A 15,764-nucleotide genomic window follows, 5' to 3' on the forward strand; every position below is an offset into this window, starting at 1 on the left:
CAGCCAGATATAAAATAGACATACGTTAGATTATATTATTAAAAAGGCACACAAGGAAACTCGTGCTATAGCCTAATCTTTATTCTCTGATTAAGATGGTGAGTACAGCTAGGAGAATGCCCAAATAACCGCAAAACTGTTAATGTTTCGCACGCTTGGACTCATTGAATCCACTTTGAAACCGCTGCCGAATCCCCTCATGGCTCCTGTCTGTGCGCCCTAAGTGATGCGTCACATGGATAGGTGCGGTTTGCGCAGCGCAACTCCCCAAACAGTCCATATTTGTCCTGTTAGTGAACTGAGAAACAAGCACTGCAACGTCATGTTTACATTCTATGATTTTTTTTTGTTTCAAATGTCATACTTTTGGAGTAAGAGTTATTTTCCACATGAAGGGATGGAGCGCGCACCTATAACACTTCAGACGGAGCATTCCTAAACGGAAAGCAGTCAAGAAGCCTGTGTGAGTTGTTGCAGCTGGGACGTGGTGCAGCTGCAACAGTCGCGATCTAAAACCGCTGGACAGGAGTCGAGAGCAGGTTACACATATCCAAATATGCGCGTAATTGGGGTGCACTGGCGAGGTGTCCCTTGCACCCCTTCCGAGAAAACGTTGTCGTGATGTTCAATACTTCGGGAATTGAGCTCACTTTTACCAAGAAAGAGGATATTTCCGAAGTTATCAATGGCACTCTGCAGCTCATGTACAACGTCCTGGTCACCATCAGTCCCACAACCATGTGGAACGAGTCATGCGGGGAACAGCTGCAGGATTTCGGGCGCCCGGAGAAGATCATTATTGGGGTGATGTTGGCGATCATTACGGCCGTCACCGTCATGGGAAACACGCTGGTGGTGATCGCGGTGTGCGTGGTGAAGAAACTAAGGCAACCTTCAAACTACCTTCTGGTCTCTCTCGCAGTGGCGGACCTGTCAGTGGCCATAGTTGTGATGCCGTTTGTAATAGTGACTGACCTCACCGGGGGCAAGTGGCTTTTTGGAGAGGTTTTCTGCAACATCTTCATCGCCATGGATGTAATGTGCTGCACTGCCTCCATCATGACCCTGTGCGTGATCAGCGTCGATAGGTAAGTTGCCCAATTTGTCAATTTGTCAATTTGCAATGGCACCAAAATTACGCATGTAGTGCACCCTGCTTTTGAAATGAAACAGATAATACAGATAGCCTGTGGTCTTTTAAAAGCTGCTCTATAAGTACACTGAGGGCAGGAACAGGTCAAGTGCCAAATTAATTAATGGATTTGTTTTTTACGCCAGAGAATGGCATTTAAATTCCTAATTCCAGATGAACCGTTCCCTCTGATTGTCTGCGCGGTTGAAACCCCTGAACCAGAAAATGAATTCGCAGACTGTGATTAATTTATAGCACGCTTAATTATTTTGCTTGACCGGACCATGAGCAGTGTTTCTTAATTACGCATTTAGAATTAGCGCCCATCGACCTTACAGCTGCTCCCATCGTCCTACATTTCTGTTAAGGACACATCGCACTGCTCTCTATTATTGCGCCCCTTAAATAAAAAAATAAAAATAACAGTGCTCTAGGTAAAGTTCACTTCTGAGAAAACTAAACTACAAATATTGTTTTGCTGTCTCACTACATACATGGGCCTGAATATGAGCTTTGACATCCCGGTGTTTTGCATCATTGTACCTAAATTATTCATTCAAATGCCCACAGTAAATTGCTTTAAATTCCACATTCAAAATGGGGAAAGTAGTGGCCGGATTAGATCAGTTGGTAGAGCAGGCGCACATATATAGAGGTTAACTCCTCGACGCAGCGGCCGCGGGTTCGACTCCTACCTTAGGCCCTTTACTGCATGTCATCCCACCCCCCCTCTCTCTCCCCTTTCATGTCTTCATCTGTCCTGTGAAAATAAAGGCCTAAAAATGGCCAAAATAATGATCTTAAAAAAAAAAAAATGGGGGAAGTAAGCATTCTTTGGAGTTACTGCTCATAATGCCAGAGGTCAGCCTGACTGCTTGTGACAAAGGATGAAGGAAACGTATCTTCTGCTCCCACTATAATCCACAATGAAATAAAAGTGATGGTGTCATTGTTCAGCCTCAGTACCATAATGAAGAAAGAGGCTCATTGTAGTATTGATGAACTGATTATTCCCCGTGCTTGTCAATCAGGCGTTATTACCTTAGTGCAGGGGTCTTCAACGTTTTTTAAGCCAAGGACCCCTTAACTGAAAGAGAGACGGAGCAGGGACCCCCTACTACATATACTCTATAAAATGAAGTTGCATATCAAACTGGGCCTACAGTAACATGTAGCGTGGCCTAAATCTCTATGCATACCTTTTTTTGCATAGACTACTAAGCTATTAAAGTAGCCTAATATTGTTGGCATGATTCTATAAATCATGTTTTAATGTTAAACATACATGTGGCGCAGTGAATCCTTAGGATGAACTGTATCTGAGGATGGCCTTAGTGACTACCTTACCTATAGGCCAGTAAGTCTATCATTATGTCTGTTGATGTTAGCCTTCGTTAAGACAAATTTTTGAAAAAAATTTACAATAATTTGGAGGCCCGCCTGCATTGACTCTGAGGACCCCCTAGGGGTCCCGGACCCCCTGTTGAAGATCCCTGCCTTAGTGCATTACACTCAGAATTATGCATGTTTCCTACTTGTGGATGCGTTGAGCGCTAGGGACTTATGTGCGCCTGACGAGCTAATGATGTTACGGGAGGAACTGGATTACTGATATCATTCTGTGATCTAGTGTGATTGTCCGAGGACAGAGAGTGTTTTGGGCTGGTTGGACAGAAGGTAACAAGATTAGTTGGGCAGAGGATAACAAGCCCTTCACGGGGTTAGGTAAGAGGTCACAGAGGCCACAAATGGATGGACAGTGTGGGATTCATACACCTGTATGTATGGATGTACTCACTCCTGAGTTAGGCCATGAACGACGAGCCTCTTCAGTCAGTGTGGAACCAGTTGTACATTGTTCTGCTACACCCTCCTATTGAATTACAACAATTAAAGTAAAATTAAAAAAAATTACAATTTTACAAAAAAGGCAGTTGAATAATAACAGATAAGATATTGCACATCCTCAATAGGTTAGCAGCCTCAGTAATACATAGATAAATAATAAATAACTTGGAGGTCGATGAACCATTTAACAGTTTCACTGCTTGGGGGAAGAAACTCTTTTTCAGTCTAGTAAACCGGATTTTTATGGTCCTGAATCTCCTACCAGGTGGTAGGAACCCGAAGAGGTGGTGAGCAGGGTGTGTCGGATCACGGGTGATGTTAGTGGCCCTGCTTCGGCATCGGGCCTCAAAGATGTCGCTGATTGCTGATAATTGAGTCTGGATGATTTTCTGGGCTGCCTTGATGACCCTCTGCAGTGCCCCCTGTTCCATTCTGTTGCATCCAGCACCCCAGCAAACATACAAGGAGGACACCATCTAGATAAAAAAAAAACTAACCTGCAGTAATAAAATATGTCAATGTGTCAAACAAGGCCATTCTTTGTATTCCGGTGGTGGATAAGTGGGAGTGTGGCAAACCGGCACTGTCGGATCTCATGGCCTCTATTGTCTGTGATAAGGTCAGACAGGACAAATGCACCCACCTGTGAGTGAGCATGTCTGAAAAAGGTAGAGTAGGTGATTGAATCCGGTACCATGAAATTAAAGTCTGCACACCCACCTAAACCATACCATTCTGAGGATCTTTCCCACATCGCTCTGCTTCTTGTCAATCACAAGACTTTTACAGAGAATTTAAAATAATTATGAATTCAGTTTGGGATTATTTTCATCCCTACACAAGCTGTACATACAGTTCTGTAGACTGTTGCGTTGATCTCCATGAAAACAGGCTTGTTATAATTTAACAATGCAGAGCATGTTCGGCATGTGATTCACAATGGAAAACAAAGAGATAATTCATTAGGGTGGGAATTGCCAATTAGACACATAATTAGCTGTAATTAGGCTCTCTCTCACTGCCATGTAGGCTTCCCAAGGACATGCATTGAAAAATTAAGCTGAACAGTAGGGAGTGCTGCAAATGAGGCTGAGAACGGTTTTGTTTGTGACGGTTATGCAGTCCCTGATGACTATGGTCACAGAGCTCCTTTAGGTTTACAGGGCTGATGCTGCCTATGTCAATATAGACAATGTGGTGCTAGAGTAGTGGTCCCTAGCGTTTGGGGCTAACGGATTTATGATCCTGTAGGGTCTTGACAGGCTTCAATAGATGTTTTCAGAGAAACTGCTGTCACCCTGGTGGAACATAGAATCTCTGACATTCACCATCCACTTAAACACTAGTCTAATCAGCGCCCGATTAAAACACGTTGGGTCCTGGGCAAAAATAAGTTGTAGGCCCCCACAGTATAAAGTGAAATAATGACGATTTAACACTAAATTTGGACACAGGACACTTATACTTTACAAGACAGGAGCCCCTTTCACACAGTCTGTTCAAGATGGGATAGATGCGCCTTTAAGCTGCCTTGCTGTGTGTGTGAACGTTTAGAAAATGGAATGGGGGGGGGGGACAGTGTTGTTTGTGCCCGTAAGCCGGCAGCGGAGGTAGTCACATCACCAAACTGACATCTGTGGGAATGGGATAGCTGGCATACTGGGAATACATGTGTGAGTCGACCTACAGGCAGGTCAAAAAGTGACAAAGCAGTGTTCTGAGTAGCCAAAGTTATTAATAACTTACAGAAACATTGCCGGCAACCTTCTGTTCCACTCGCTCGCTCTCTCCCACTCTCAGACACACGCACGCACGCGCGCGCGCACACACACACACACACACACACACACACACACACACACACACACACACACACACACACACACACAGGCATGGCAGCGGTCTTTGTCCTTCTCTCTACTGACAATTACACTACTACTAAAGTTGGCAGTTTGGGGGTCAGGTCGGGTTCACTCAGTTGATTAACAGCAGATTGGCTCACACACACTAGGCGCTGACACTGTTGTTTTACACGTCAATACCGGCATGCTGTGTGAACTGTTACTCCAGCACTGTACTATTGCACCTCTAAAAAAGTTGGGGGACAAGAGCCAGTTTGTAATTGATGCAGCAGAGCATGAGCTATCCTGAGTGTTAGTTTTAAGCATTGGCCAAGCCCTCAAAACACTGAATCCTACATTTTCCATAGTGTAAGTTAACAGTGTCTTTTGTTAGAGCCTCCCTTCCTGGTAAATGTTCATGTATTTCAAACTTCACGCTTATTTCACATATTTCAACTTTTTGAATAACATTGTGCTTAAATAATGAACAAAAATAATCCTACATTAATTGCAAATCTGAATGTCCAACTTAATGCCTCCTTTCTCCCCCTGCAATATGCTTATATACTGTACTAGAGCAAAAACGGCCCTTTGTTAAGTAACCTTTCTCACAATAACAGCAAGCTATTGACAGACTTGAAAAAAAGGTTGCCCGTCCTGTGGCCTGGGCCACGTCACAATAACTGCAGCATACTCTTTAGTGCTATTGATTTTGTACTGTATGTGTTAATGTCGATGTGTTGCTGTGAAAGCCATGCTTATGGATGAGTAGCCATTCAGCACCTTCAGCCTCTTTAAGTAGAGATTCAACACTGCAAATTGAAGCTAACACACCACAGCATTGACCCAGTCACAGCAGAAGAGTCCAGTTTGAGTGTTGGGAAGTGAATAAAAGAGAAGTTATATATATATCAATGTAGGCCTGCTCTTTCACAAGACACCCAAGCATGCAATTTCGCAAAGGCTTAGCCACTTTGGGCCCACTTCCCTAAAAAGTTAGGATCTCTTTTGGCTGCAGTGAGTTTTTACTTTCACTAAGAGTAATATGTTGTATGTTCAATAATTCAAAAGTCAAATATGAATGATTTATTCACAACAGTGGGAAGAGAGGATAGTCCTTTAGACGTCTAAGAAAAGACAGTGCTAAAGGAATGGAGGAGCTTGGTGTAGCAAGAGACAGAGTTACATTTGTAAATCAAATACAGACTGGCTTAACTATCAGTGAACTTGTGGAAGATGGATGGGATGTAGGGCAAGAAAAAAACATATCACATAACTGCAGTAAAGTAAACTTTCTCACCAAGGTTCAGACTAAAGGACATATAGTGTAGGTGTGATCACACCCGTAAGCTTTTGCAGGGGATTTGAGGGAGGAAATCACACTAGATGGGGCTCTTTGATGGCAGCAGGATTAGCCACAGCCTTCACATGCTTTCTGCCAACTGGTGTGTCAATGATGAGCCGAGGCTACACACTGCTCCCACATTGACCCGCCCTCCACGTCTGAGAATATTTTTGTGAGGTTGGCACGTAAGTTCGTCCCAGGAGAGACAGCGCTTGGTTTGTGCAGCTGGGAACATCCACCCCGCACCAGCAGACACAGATGACTTGACCTAGCTGACGCATCCTCAGGTAATACGATGTGACGCCTAAGCTCCACTCTCTCAGACACTACTCACTTCCCACTTGTCGGCCACCTCGCTGAAATGTGGAGGATTGACATCTCTTGCTAGGCCACTGCGATCAGATTAAAGGCAGTTCATGCATGTAAAGGAATGCTTAATCAGGGCAGAAATGGTGTTTGGTACTTAATAGGATGTTACACTGAATTCTTTAATTATGTGATCACACCCAGTTTACAGAGAGCGCTACATTTTAGAGGGCTTAGAAACCACAAGAGACACATTTAATGTTACAAGCCACTACAGCTGTTTCATACGAAGAAGGCAAACCACTCTCATCTTTGAAGAGGAAACAATATTTAAATTTAAAATCAACCACTGCCCATGTCTTGTAAACAAGCACTTCTTCCAGAGTAACAAATGCTATTAATGAAAACATTTTAGAGCACCATTACATAAAAATGCAGTCATTTGGCAAGTTAATCTTTGATGCTGTTGTACTATCAACCGCAGCTCAGTTTCCTTCCTGTTTGACTTCTATTATACACTCACCTAAAGGATTATTAGGAACACCTGTTCAATTTCACGTTAATGAATTTATCTAATCAACCAATCACAATGCAGCTGCTTCAATGCATTTAGGGGTGTGGTCCTGGTCTAGACAATCTCCTGAACTCCAAACTGAATGTCAGAATGGGAAAGAAAGGTGATCTAAGCAACTTTGAGCGTGGCACGGTTGTTGGTGCCAGAGGGGCTGGTCTGAGTATTTCACAATCTGCTCAGTTACTGGGATTTTCACGCACAGCCATTTCTAGGGTTTACAAAGAATGGTCTGAAAAAGGAAAAACATCCAGTATGCGGCAATCCTGGGGGGGGTGAAAATGCCTTGTTGATGCTAGAGGTCAGAGGAGAATGGGCTGAGTGATTCAAGCTGATAGAAGATCAACTTTGACCCTAAATAACCACTTGTTACAACCAAGGTACGCAGCAAAGCATTTGTGAAGCCACAACATGAACAACCTTGAGGCGGATGGGCTACAGCAGCAGAAGACCCCACCAGGTACCACTCATCTCCACTAAAAATAGGAAAATGAGGCTACAATTTGCACGAGCACACCAAAATTGGACAGTTGAAGACTGGAAAAATGTTGCCTGGTCTGATGAGTCTCAATGGACCCGAAACGAGGTAGAGATGACTGCGAACAGAAAGTCAAAGGGAGGAGAGAAAAATGATGGCAGTGGCTTGTTGTTTGTCTCTTGACTTTATGATTGTTTGTTTCCTTTTAGCAGAGTATTGTCACTGAGAGTCATGAGGTCGCGGTCATTTCAAAGGTATTTAGGTGATTCGGAGCAATTTATCTTGTATGTTGTACCGTAAGCAACCATTGTTTGAGGGCTTGTCGTTAGTTCATTAGAAGAACAAATATATTTTTAGCTCTGGCTTGTTGCCAGCTAGTCAGCAGGTCCAGCATGGGTCCATCATGGTATGCTGCACTCGCACCTTTATGGAAGTTGCCATATTTAGCGGATTTCAACTCGTTCAGGTTAATATGTAATAGGAAGCAGTGCATTGCAATGGATGAGAGTCTTGTGCTCCATCTAACTCCTGATGAGACATGAAATGAAAAGAAAATGAAAAGAAAAAACATTACCTAAACATATAGCTTACATATGCACAATGTTTGTGTGCATCCAAGTGTTTAGGACAAGGAATCTCATATAACAAAATGAATATCTGACTCTGATTATACAGAAAGGTCTGAAAAGCAAACCTGGGTGGTTCATGGCAGCTCGTCAATCATTAGAGGCTAATTACATACTATATTTGACGATGGCCAGTATTTATTCAACATGTAAATTACACTCTTCATCACTGTCTTGGGTCATAAAATATTTCCCATAGCTGCCTACCGCGGGATATATATTTTACTCAGCCATCAACATCTTTGATCCTACTAGCTTTCAGTTAATTGATGACAGATATTGTGAAGTGCCTTATCACCCTAAAAGTAGAGGTTACTTGAACTAATGCATCACATTTTTCCTTTTGCCTTTTTAATTCACCTTCATTTCAAAGCTGCAGTGACAATTCATCAGTCATAAATATTTGCGGTTGATTAGTACTATCTGTATGAAATTTTGCGCCAATCCATCGACTAGATGTTGAATTGAGAGAGAGAGAGAGAGAGAGAGAGAGAGAGAGAGAGAGAGAGAGAGAGAGAGAGAGAGCCGAGAGAGAGAGACGATGAGACCGATGACCGACGATCGACCGATCAGACCGACCGACCGACCGACCAGACCGACCGACCGACCGAGACAGAGAAAGACTCTGTTGGTGCCAAAGTCTGAAGTCCATTCATCCTCTGGGGACCATGAATATCTGCCTTAGGCAGAGATGCTGGCTGCGGCCCTTACAGGGCATTTGGTTAGCAAAACTATTATTTGAAACTGCTACATGGTTTTTAAACGGCACACAGATTCATGCTTCACTGACACATGGTCTGTGATTTAATTTATCTTGTTGATTTATTGTAGGGAGCTACTTACATCATCATATTTGCCAATGCAACTAATCAGTGAGCTGTTGAACCAGATCCAGCTATGCATCATAGCGGTATTGATGGATCAAACAATAAGATCCAGTCCAATGTTTTCACAAATGAAAATTAGGTTATGAAGGGGGTTATTCTGGGCTGTTCTGCTGATGTTTTGAATGATTTGCATATTCATTTTTTTTTTGGTAAAAAAAACATCTGATCCCATTTGATGTTTCTTTTGTACTTTCTTGAAATTATTTACAGTTATTGATGTTTCGAGGGGAGTTTTATGAACCCAGGGTTGATGAAAACTGTTAAGAAACCCTTGTTTCCTGAAAAGCTGAGGATACCCAACTTTCATACCTCAGCTGCAGTATTGATATGTTGCATGTTCCTGTGCAATTTGACAAAGAGGATAGATGGAGAGTAAGCAGTCCACAGATAGCGATTTAATTTTGTTATTCCCAGCATCTCATCCTATTTACACAGCACTCTCCGGGGACAAGAAGAAGAAAGGGCCTGAGTGACTTTAGTGTGGCATAAATTATGCTTTGTGTTTGGCATAACAAAGGGGAGGGGTGGGAGTCCATTACTCATCAAGATTGAAAAAAGGGCCAATGAGCATTTACCAGGCAGTGAGTTAATAGGTTTCCTGTTGATGGAGCTGAGAGGCTACAAACACACATTGTGCTGTTGATGAGAGAACATTTGAACATTAAGCATGTTGCTGCTGTTGCAGGATAACTATGCAACTCAAGGTTTGGCATTTGGTTCATCTGTGCACATGGACTGATTAGATTAAATTCAACTTTTTTTTGTCATTGTGCAGAGTACAGACAACGAAATGCAGTTTGCGTCCAACCAGAAGTGCAAAAAGAGCAGAAAAGTGCAGTGTGATATTCAGGTATAGACAGGACAAGAAATAGTGCAGTGTAGACAGTAGTGTACAGTTGGTTAACAGAAGGTGGTTTAGAGTAAATGAAATATGAATGTGTGCAGTGTATTAGCAGTTACCTTATAAGAGCAGAATAAATATGGCTATGTAATATGAACATGTACAGATATGTGCAATGTAGCAGCAGCAATATAGATATATGCAGTTTATCATTTTAAGAAACGAATAAATATGGATATTCAGTATGAACCATATAGACAGATGTGTACAGTATGTACAGCTATGCGCAGTGTGGTAAAAGTACCATTGTAGTGCAAAACAGTAACATTATAAGAGTAGTGAGAATAAGTGTATGATAGTGTAGATTGTGTGTGTGGGATGAATAGTATGAAGAGCAGTAGAATATGGCTATGTATAAGTGTAGTTACAGTATGTATATTTGTAAATAAATAGACAACACTATGGGTGGGATTGGGGGGGTTGGGGGCTTAGTTGGCTGGTTGTCACCGGGATGCAGAGCTAGAGTTCAGTAGGGTTGCCCTTTTATACTGTTTTTATTTATACTGTTCATTAATGCACATTTACTGAGAAGTTTTTAAGAAGTTTTTTAAACCAGTGACCAATCTTGGGCATCCATGTGTATTTATATTTAGAAGGATCATTAAGTATTTGTGTCTCTATTTGAGCATACTGTAATGCTGCCAAACAGCTCATTAAAGCAATCTCTTTAGACATGCAGGCATTTATTAATTTCTCTCACACTGACACATCACTCTTCATATATGTTCACTGCTGTTCATCAATCCATTGTGGTTGTCAGTCAGGGCCGGAGTGGGACTAATTTTTTTAGCCTTAGACCGGCACACTTTACTTCATGACTGACTATATTAAAATAACAATTAAGACCTTAGTATGAGTCTGCAATAGCGCACTGTTCTCTACAGCCTTGTAATTCAGTGTGTGTTTTTGTAAAAAATAATTTCCAATTCAGTGCAACTACAGTAAGTGTTGCTTCACAATGTAGATTTAGAAAGTGGTTATATTGTAACTAATCTGATCATGTTTGCTTGTTCACACACTGTGGTACAACAGCCTAGATGTGCCTTCCCCCACTGACAGCAGCTATCCCTTGCACAATCTCTCCTTTTTTTTTTTTTTTTTTTTTTACAAAGCTTTCTGCTCAAGTCAAGTCAGTTTCATTAACGTAGTGCCGAATCATCTGGTATCATTAATTACCTCAGGGCACTACAACATACTCTTCATTAATATTAATTCTAGTTCTTATTCACTCAATGAGCGATCCTACCTGCCCACTCTGGAGTTATGGGCTCATGGCTGGTGCTTGACTCTTCATAGTCACTATTAGCAGCAAACTGAACTAGTGGCTGCTGCTGAAGAGCTACAAGAAAAAGTTTGATTCATAAACTTAAACGGTGGTTTGCAGGCAATGTTGTATTATGTTTTGAGCGACCGCTGCTTACCCGCGTCACCGTCTCCATTGGCGGTTCACTCTCCAACTGCGAGCTGGTTTTAATAAAAAAGTTGCTCAGCTTAGCACATCTGGCCGAGTCACTTTCTAGAGCTTAATTGTTGCCTTTGTCAGCGCCGTTTTTGCACTGTTTTTGCGCTCATTATTATTTTTATAGCTTCTTTTTGCTCGCGGTCACATCCTCCTAACAGGTGACATTTTTTCTTCAAGGTCCCGCTGATCAGGGGTGTCAAAACATAATTATGTCATAATTGCCAGACTGCACAATGCGAGTGGGCTGCATGAATGTAGAGAACGGTGGGCTGCATGAAAAAAAATAAATAAAAAAAAATAAAAAGAGTGGGCTGTGAGTGCAAGTAGCCTAGGGACAGCATCCATGATATATTTCAACTATGATTTCCGGCCCTCGCGACCAATAAAAACCGACCGGCCCACCGGGAATTCTCTTAGTGCTCCCGATTAGCCAATCTGGGCCTGTTGTCAGTTCTTTCTAAACTCATTATCCAAGAGTATTGTATGAGGGAGAGGTTATTGGATGTGGTTCAATGCGATTATATAGCTGGAATTCTCTCAGGTCAGGTAGACGCTGAGAAGTTAGTGATCTAACCCCCAGCACTAAAACAAGTTTGTATTCCAGCTGTGAAATACAAAACTGAGTTATGGCAACCCATCACTGCCAAACTGCCCTTGAGCAAGACACTAAATTCCAGATCTGACCACTAACTGGGTCATTGCACTGTAGGCAGACCTGCACTCTTCGAAATGCCTGTAAGTGTGTATGTAACATACTGGGAATAGGAAAATTCCGGTCTCAAAAATGTAATCCAGTGCAATAACAGTTGACCAAAACAATCTCACCACAAGGTTGTTGTTGAGCTTTTGCACTTAAAGTGCTCAGAAAAGCTAGTAGCTTTGATGTAATTCAACTTCTTCCAGCGTGAAGTAATAGCTCGTAAAGCTATGCTATCAAAGTAGCTTCCCCAAGACTGATATTTACTTTGCTCTATGCCAATGCAAAGTTCCATTCATCCATCCATTCATCCATCCATCTATCCATGGCCTCCTCCCAGCTGGACGTGCCTGGAACACCTCCTTAGGGAGGCGCCCACAGGGCATCCTTACCAGATGCACGAACCACCTCAACTGGCTCCTTCCGACGCAAAGGAGCAGCGGGTCATCACGGATGACTGAGCTTCTCACCCTATCTCTAAGGGAAACGCCAGCCACCCTCCTGAGAAAACCCATTTTGGCCCCTTGTACCCGGGACCTAGTTATTTCAGACTAGAGGTTAGATTCTCTGCCCGAGCCTGAGCCCGAACTGGACCCTGGGCCGACATTTTCCACCACTATCCTCAGGCCGGGCCTTGATCATGCATTTGTGTTTTTTTTAAACATTACTTTATTAGCCTAATTGGGTGGGGAGAAAGCTATGCCATAATCATGCGCAGCGTCTCCTCCACTCACATGCATCACACCGGGTCTGCTGTGCTGTATGATGTGCAACATGGAGCTTAAAGATGTAAAGGAAAAAAATATAAACAGGAGAATTAGCCTACCTTTGAGCAAGTTTGGAGGAAAGTCGGGAGGTATGGAACCATTTTAAACAAGTCATGGGCAGTGACAACATATGTGTTGGTTTTGTCGAGTGCATTAAGTGCGGCACGCTGCTCGCCTGTGACAGCAAAAAAACGGGGACGGCATGGCACGGCCCACGTATTTAAAAAAATGTCGGGTTTAAATCAGGCTTGGGCTCATAATTACAGTTAATGTGTCGGGCCAGGCTCGGACACGTGCACTGGCTCGGGTGGGGTCGGGCTTGATGTTTTGGGCCAGATCTAAGCTCTATTTCAGACATGACCCAGACTTCATGACCATAAGTGAGGGTAGAAACAAAAATTGACCGGTATATCGAAAACCTTGCCTTTCGGCTCAGTGCTCTTTTCGTCACAATGGTGTGGTAAAGAGAATTCAATACTGCCCCCGCTGCTCCGATTGTCCGGCCAATCTCCTGCTCCATTGTCCCCTCACTCGCGAACAAGACCTTGAGGTACTTGAACTCCTTCACTTGGGGTACACCAAGTACACCACCTTCACTTGGGACACCTCTTGAAAAGAACCACAAGTACTTTTCTTCTGCTCAGCTGATAAGCTTAATGCTCGACATACTGTAGCGTATGTGAATGAGGAGCCAATAATCTGGTCGTCACAGATGGATGATTTCAGTGTCACTTAATCTCCCCAAACTCTGGTGTATAGATTCTCAGATGAATGATTTAATGATTATAGCCACGAGGCTAGTGGCATTTAGTCCACAGCAGACTAAATATACTGTAGTTGTTTTTATTTTAATTGGTTTTATTATTATTTTTATTCATATTAGGGTCATTGCGCTGTTAAGTATGATGACTAGACTCTTTCTAAACCGTCATTATGTGCACTGCTTTTGGCAACACAACAGTGACCTTTATTTCACCGGATCAGTATAATCAGTATTATTACCTTGTTGTCACAGCTGTGCTGGCTCACCCATAAATGGTATTTTGTTTGTCTATCTTTCAGATTAGCCTGCATGAAGATGAATCCTGGAAATGTACAGTACAAATATGATATTGCACATCTAAATGTGCTTTTCCAGTAAAGAGTGACTTAATAACTTAGAATTATTTTCGCCCTCTCACTGCTCAGGGGCGAGATAAACAGCAGTAAAATTGCTCTTATAATGAATATTCCTATCATCAGTCATGATTTTCTCTGGTTAGGGCACACTGTGCTCAGGCAGGAACATAAATTCCATCTCCTTATCTTATGTTCTGATGTATGTCATCTGGTGCAATATCAAATTATATTCAATTTACGTTTTTCCTGGAAACCGCTATCTGTCTTGCTGATGTAAGCTACTATTTTTAGCTTGAATTATTTCTTCTGGCTAAACTTACAGTAGGACTATTCCCTTTGTGCAATTTTCTCCTTGGTTTGATCTAAATAATATGTATATACTTAGTTAATTGTTTGATTTATACACTTGAACATAATCGAGGTGAAAGAGAACACCTGTACATATCTGCTCCTTTGATGATGTTAGATGACTATTTAAACACAGTGATGAGGCAACTGTTGCCCTACATAGGTAAATCCGTAGGGAGAGGCCTTAGGCAAAGTAAGGCAGGTTTATTTGTATAGTACCCTTCAATAATGCAATTCAAAGTCATAAAACATAAAAATACATAAAAGTTGATATAACTACACTTGTTATTTTGGGGAAAGTTTTTGGGCTCCTGGAAAGTGCCTTGGACACCAATCATTTTGGGAAGTTTCTTAGTCTATTTTAAAATACACTGCAATCAGGAATAATTACACTAAAGATGGAAGAGGTTTTCTGTTGCTGTGGGTTTGTTGAAGTGTGAATTTGATAATAATGGGACTTTGTGTGCTATCCATGAATTGTACAGGTTTGGCTTTTTATTTGTACATGATTGTTGTTGTGTTTATGAAGAATATGATTGAATTTCTAATAGATAAACAACATGAATCTTGAATTTTAATGTATCAGAAATTCATGACGGAAACGTGTGTGTACACAAGATGAATTCTGGGGATAAAGCATTCATAAAAATACAATTTGGCCAGAATACAGGTATCTTACTCAGTGTAGTATTAGAATAAAAATAAAAGGTCAGTAAGGGAATACGAGGTGGAGGAAAAAGCACAGTCCTCAGTGTTTTGCCTTTTCGGTATGTTACATGGCAGTGTCTAGTGACTCAGGAACAAGTTGGATACAATTCCTCCTCACTGTCCTTTTCGATTTACACAGCCACAAAATGATGACATATAATGGGCCACACAGCTACTTCTGGTGCACTAACTGCTGGCTAGATGCAAAATTGGGAGAAATTCAGTCGGTTCAAAAAGGAGCTGCCTGTGGTATCCTTGGTAACTAAAATAGTTGAAATTTTTTTTTTTTGTAAAAGGTCAGAAGTAAAATGGGATGAACTGGAGAATTAGATTCCTCCCCCACAACTAAGACTTCCTCTAAGCATATTTCATTTTGGAGGTGTCCTCAGAGAGAGCGAGTGCACTCGGTGACAGAACCAAAGGGAAGGTGACAAAGATGGAGGGGCTCTCTCACATCATCATGACAGGAAAAAGAGAGGAAGATGAACTTGCTGCCACATGCATATTCACCTTCCACTAACAGACTTGACTCCTTGTATAATAATGAGGACAGAGAGAGAGTTAGCAGCTGATTAATATTTGAGTGAGCGTTTTGGAATCTCTCTAAATGAGTTTGCAGATTTGGGGCTGTCGGAGGGACTGCAGTAAGTGTACATTTTGGTGGGTAGTAATAGCACTTCATATTACACATTACAAGCACGTTAAAGATTCTTTCTGAACATATGCCA

At 42.0% G+C, this 15,764-nt stretch overlaps 1 protein-coding gene across 1 annotated transcript in view; it reads left to right on the forward strand.

The window, feature by feature from the left end:
• Positions 1-315: 315 nt before the first annotated feature.
• The window catches only part of htr7c (5-hydroxytryptamine (serotonin) receptor 7c), a 29,648-nt gene continuing 14,199 nt past the window's right edge, over positions 316-15,764 (forward strand). The window contains exon 1 of the mRNA XM_078250291.1: positions 316-1,088. Within this exon, the coding sequence (XP_078106417.1) occupies positions 622-1,088 (467 nt within the window). The 5' untranslated portion in view covers positions 316-621. The remainder of the gene's footprint in view (positions 1,089-15,764) is intronic.

This window comes from Sander vitreus, chromosome 5 (genome assembly GCF_031162955.1).
Source record: "Sander vitreus isolate 19-12246 chromosome 5, sanVit1, whole genome shotgun sequence".
Classification (NCBI taxonomy): domain Eukaryota; kingdom Metazoa; phylum Chordata; class Actinopteri; order Perciformes; family Percidae; genus Sander; species Sander vitreus.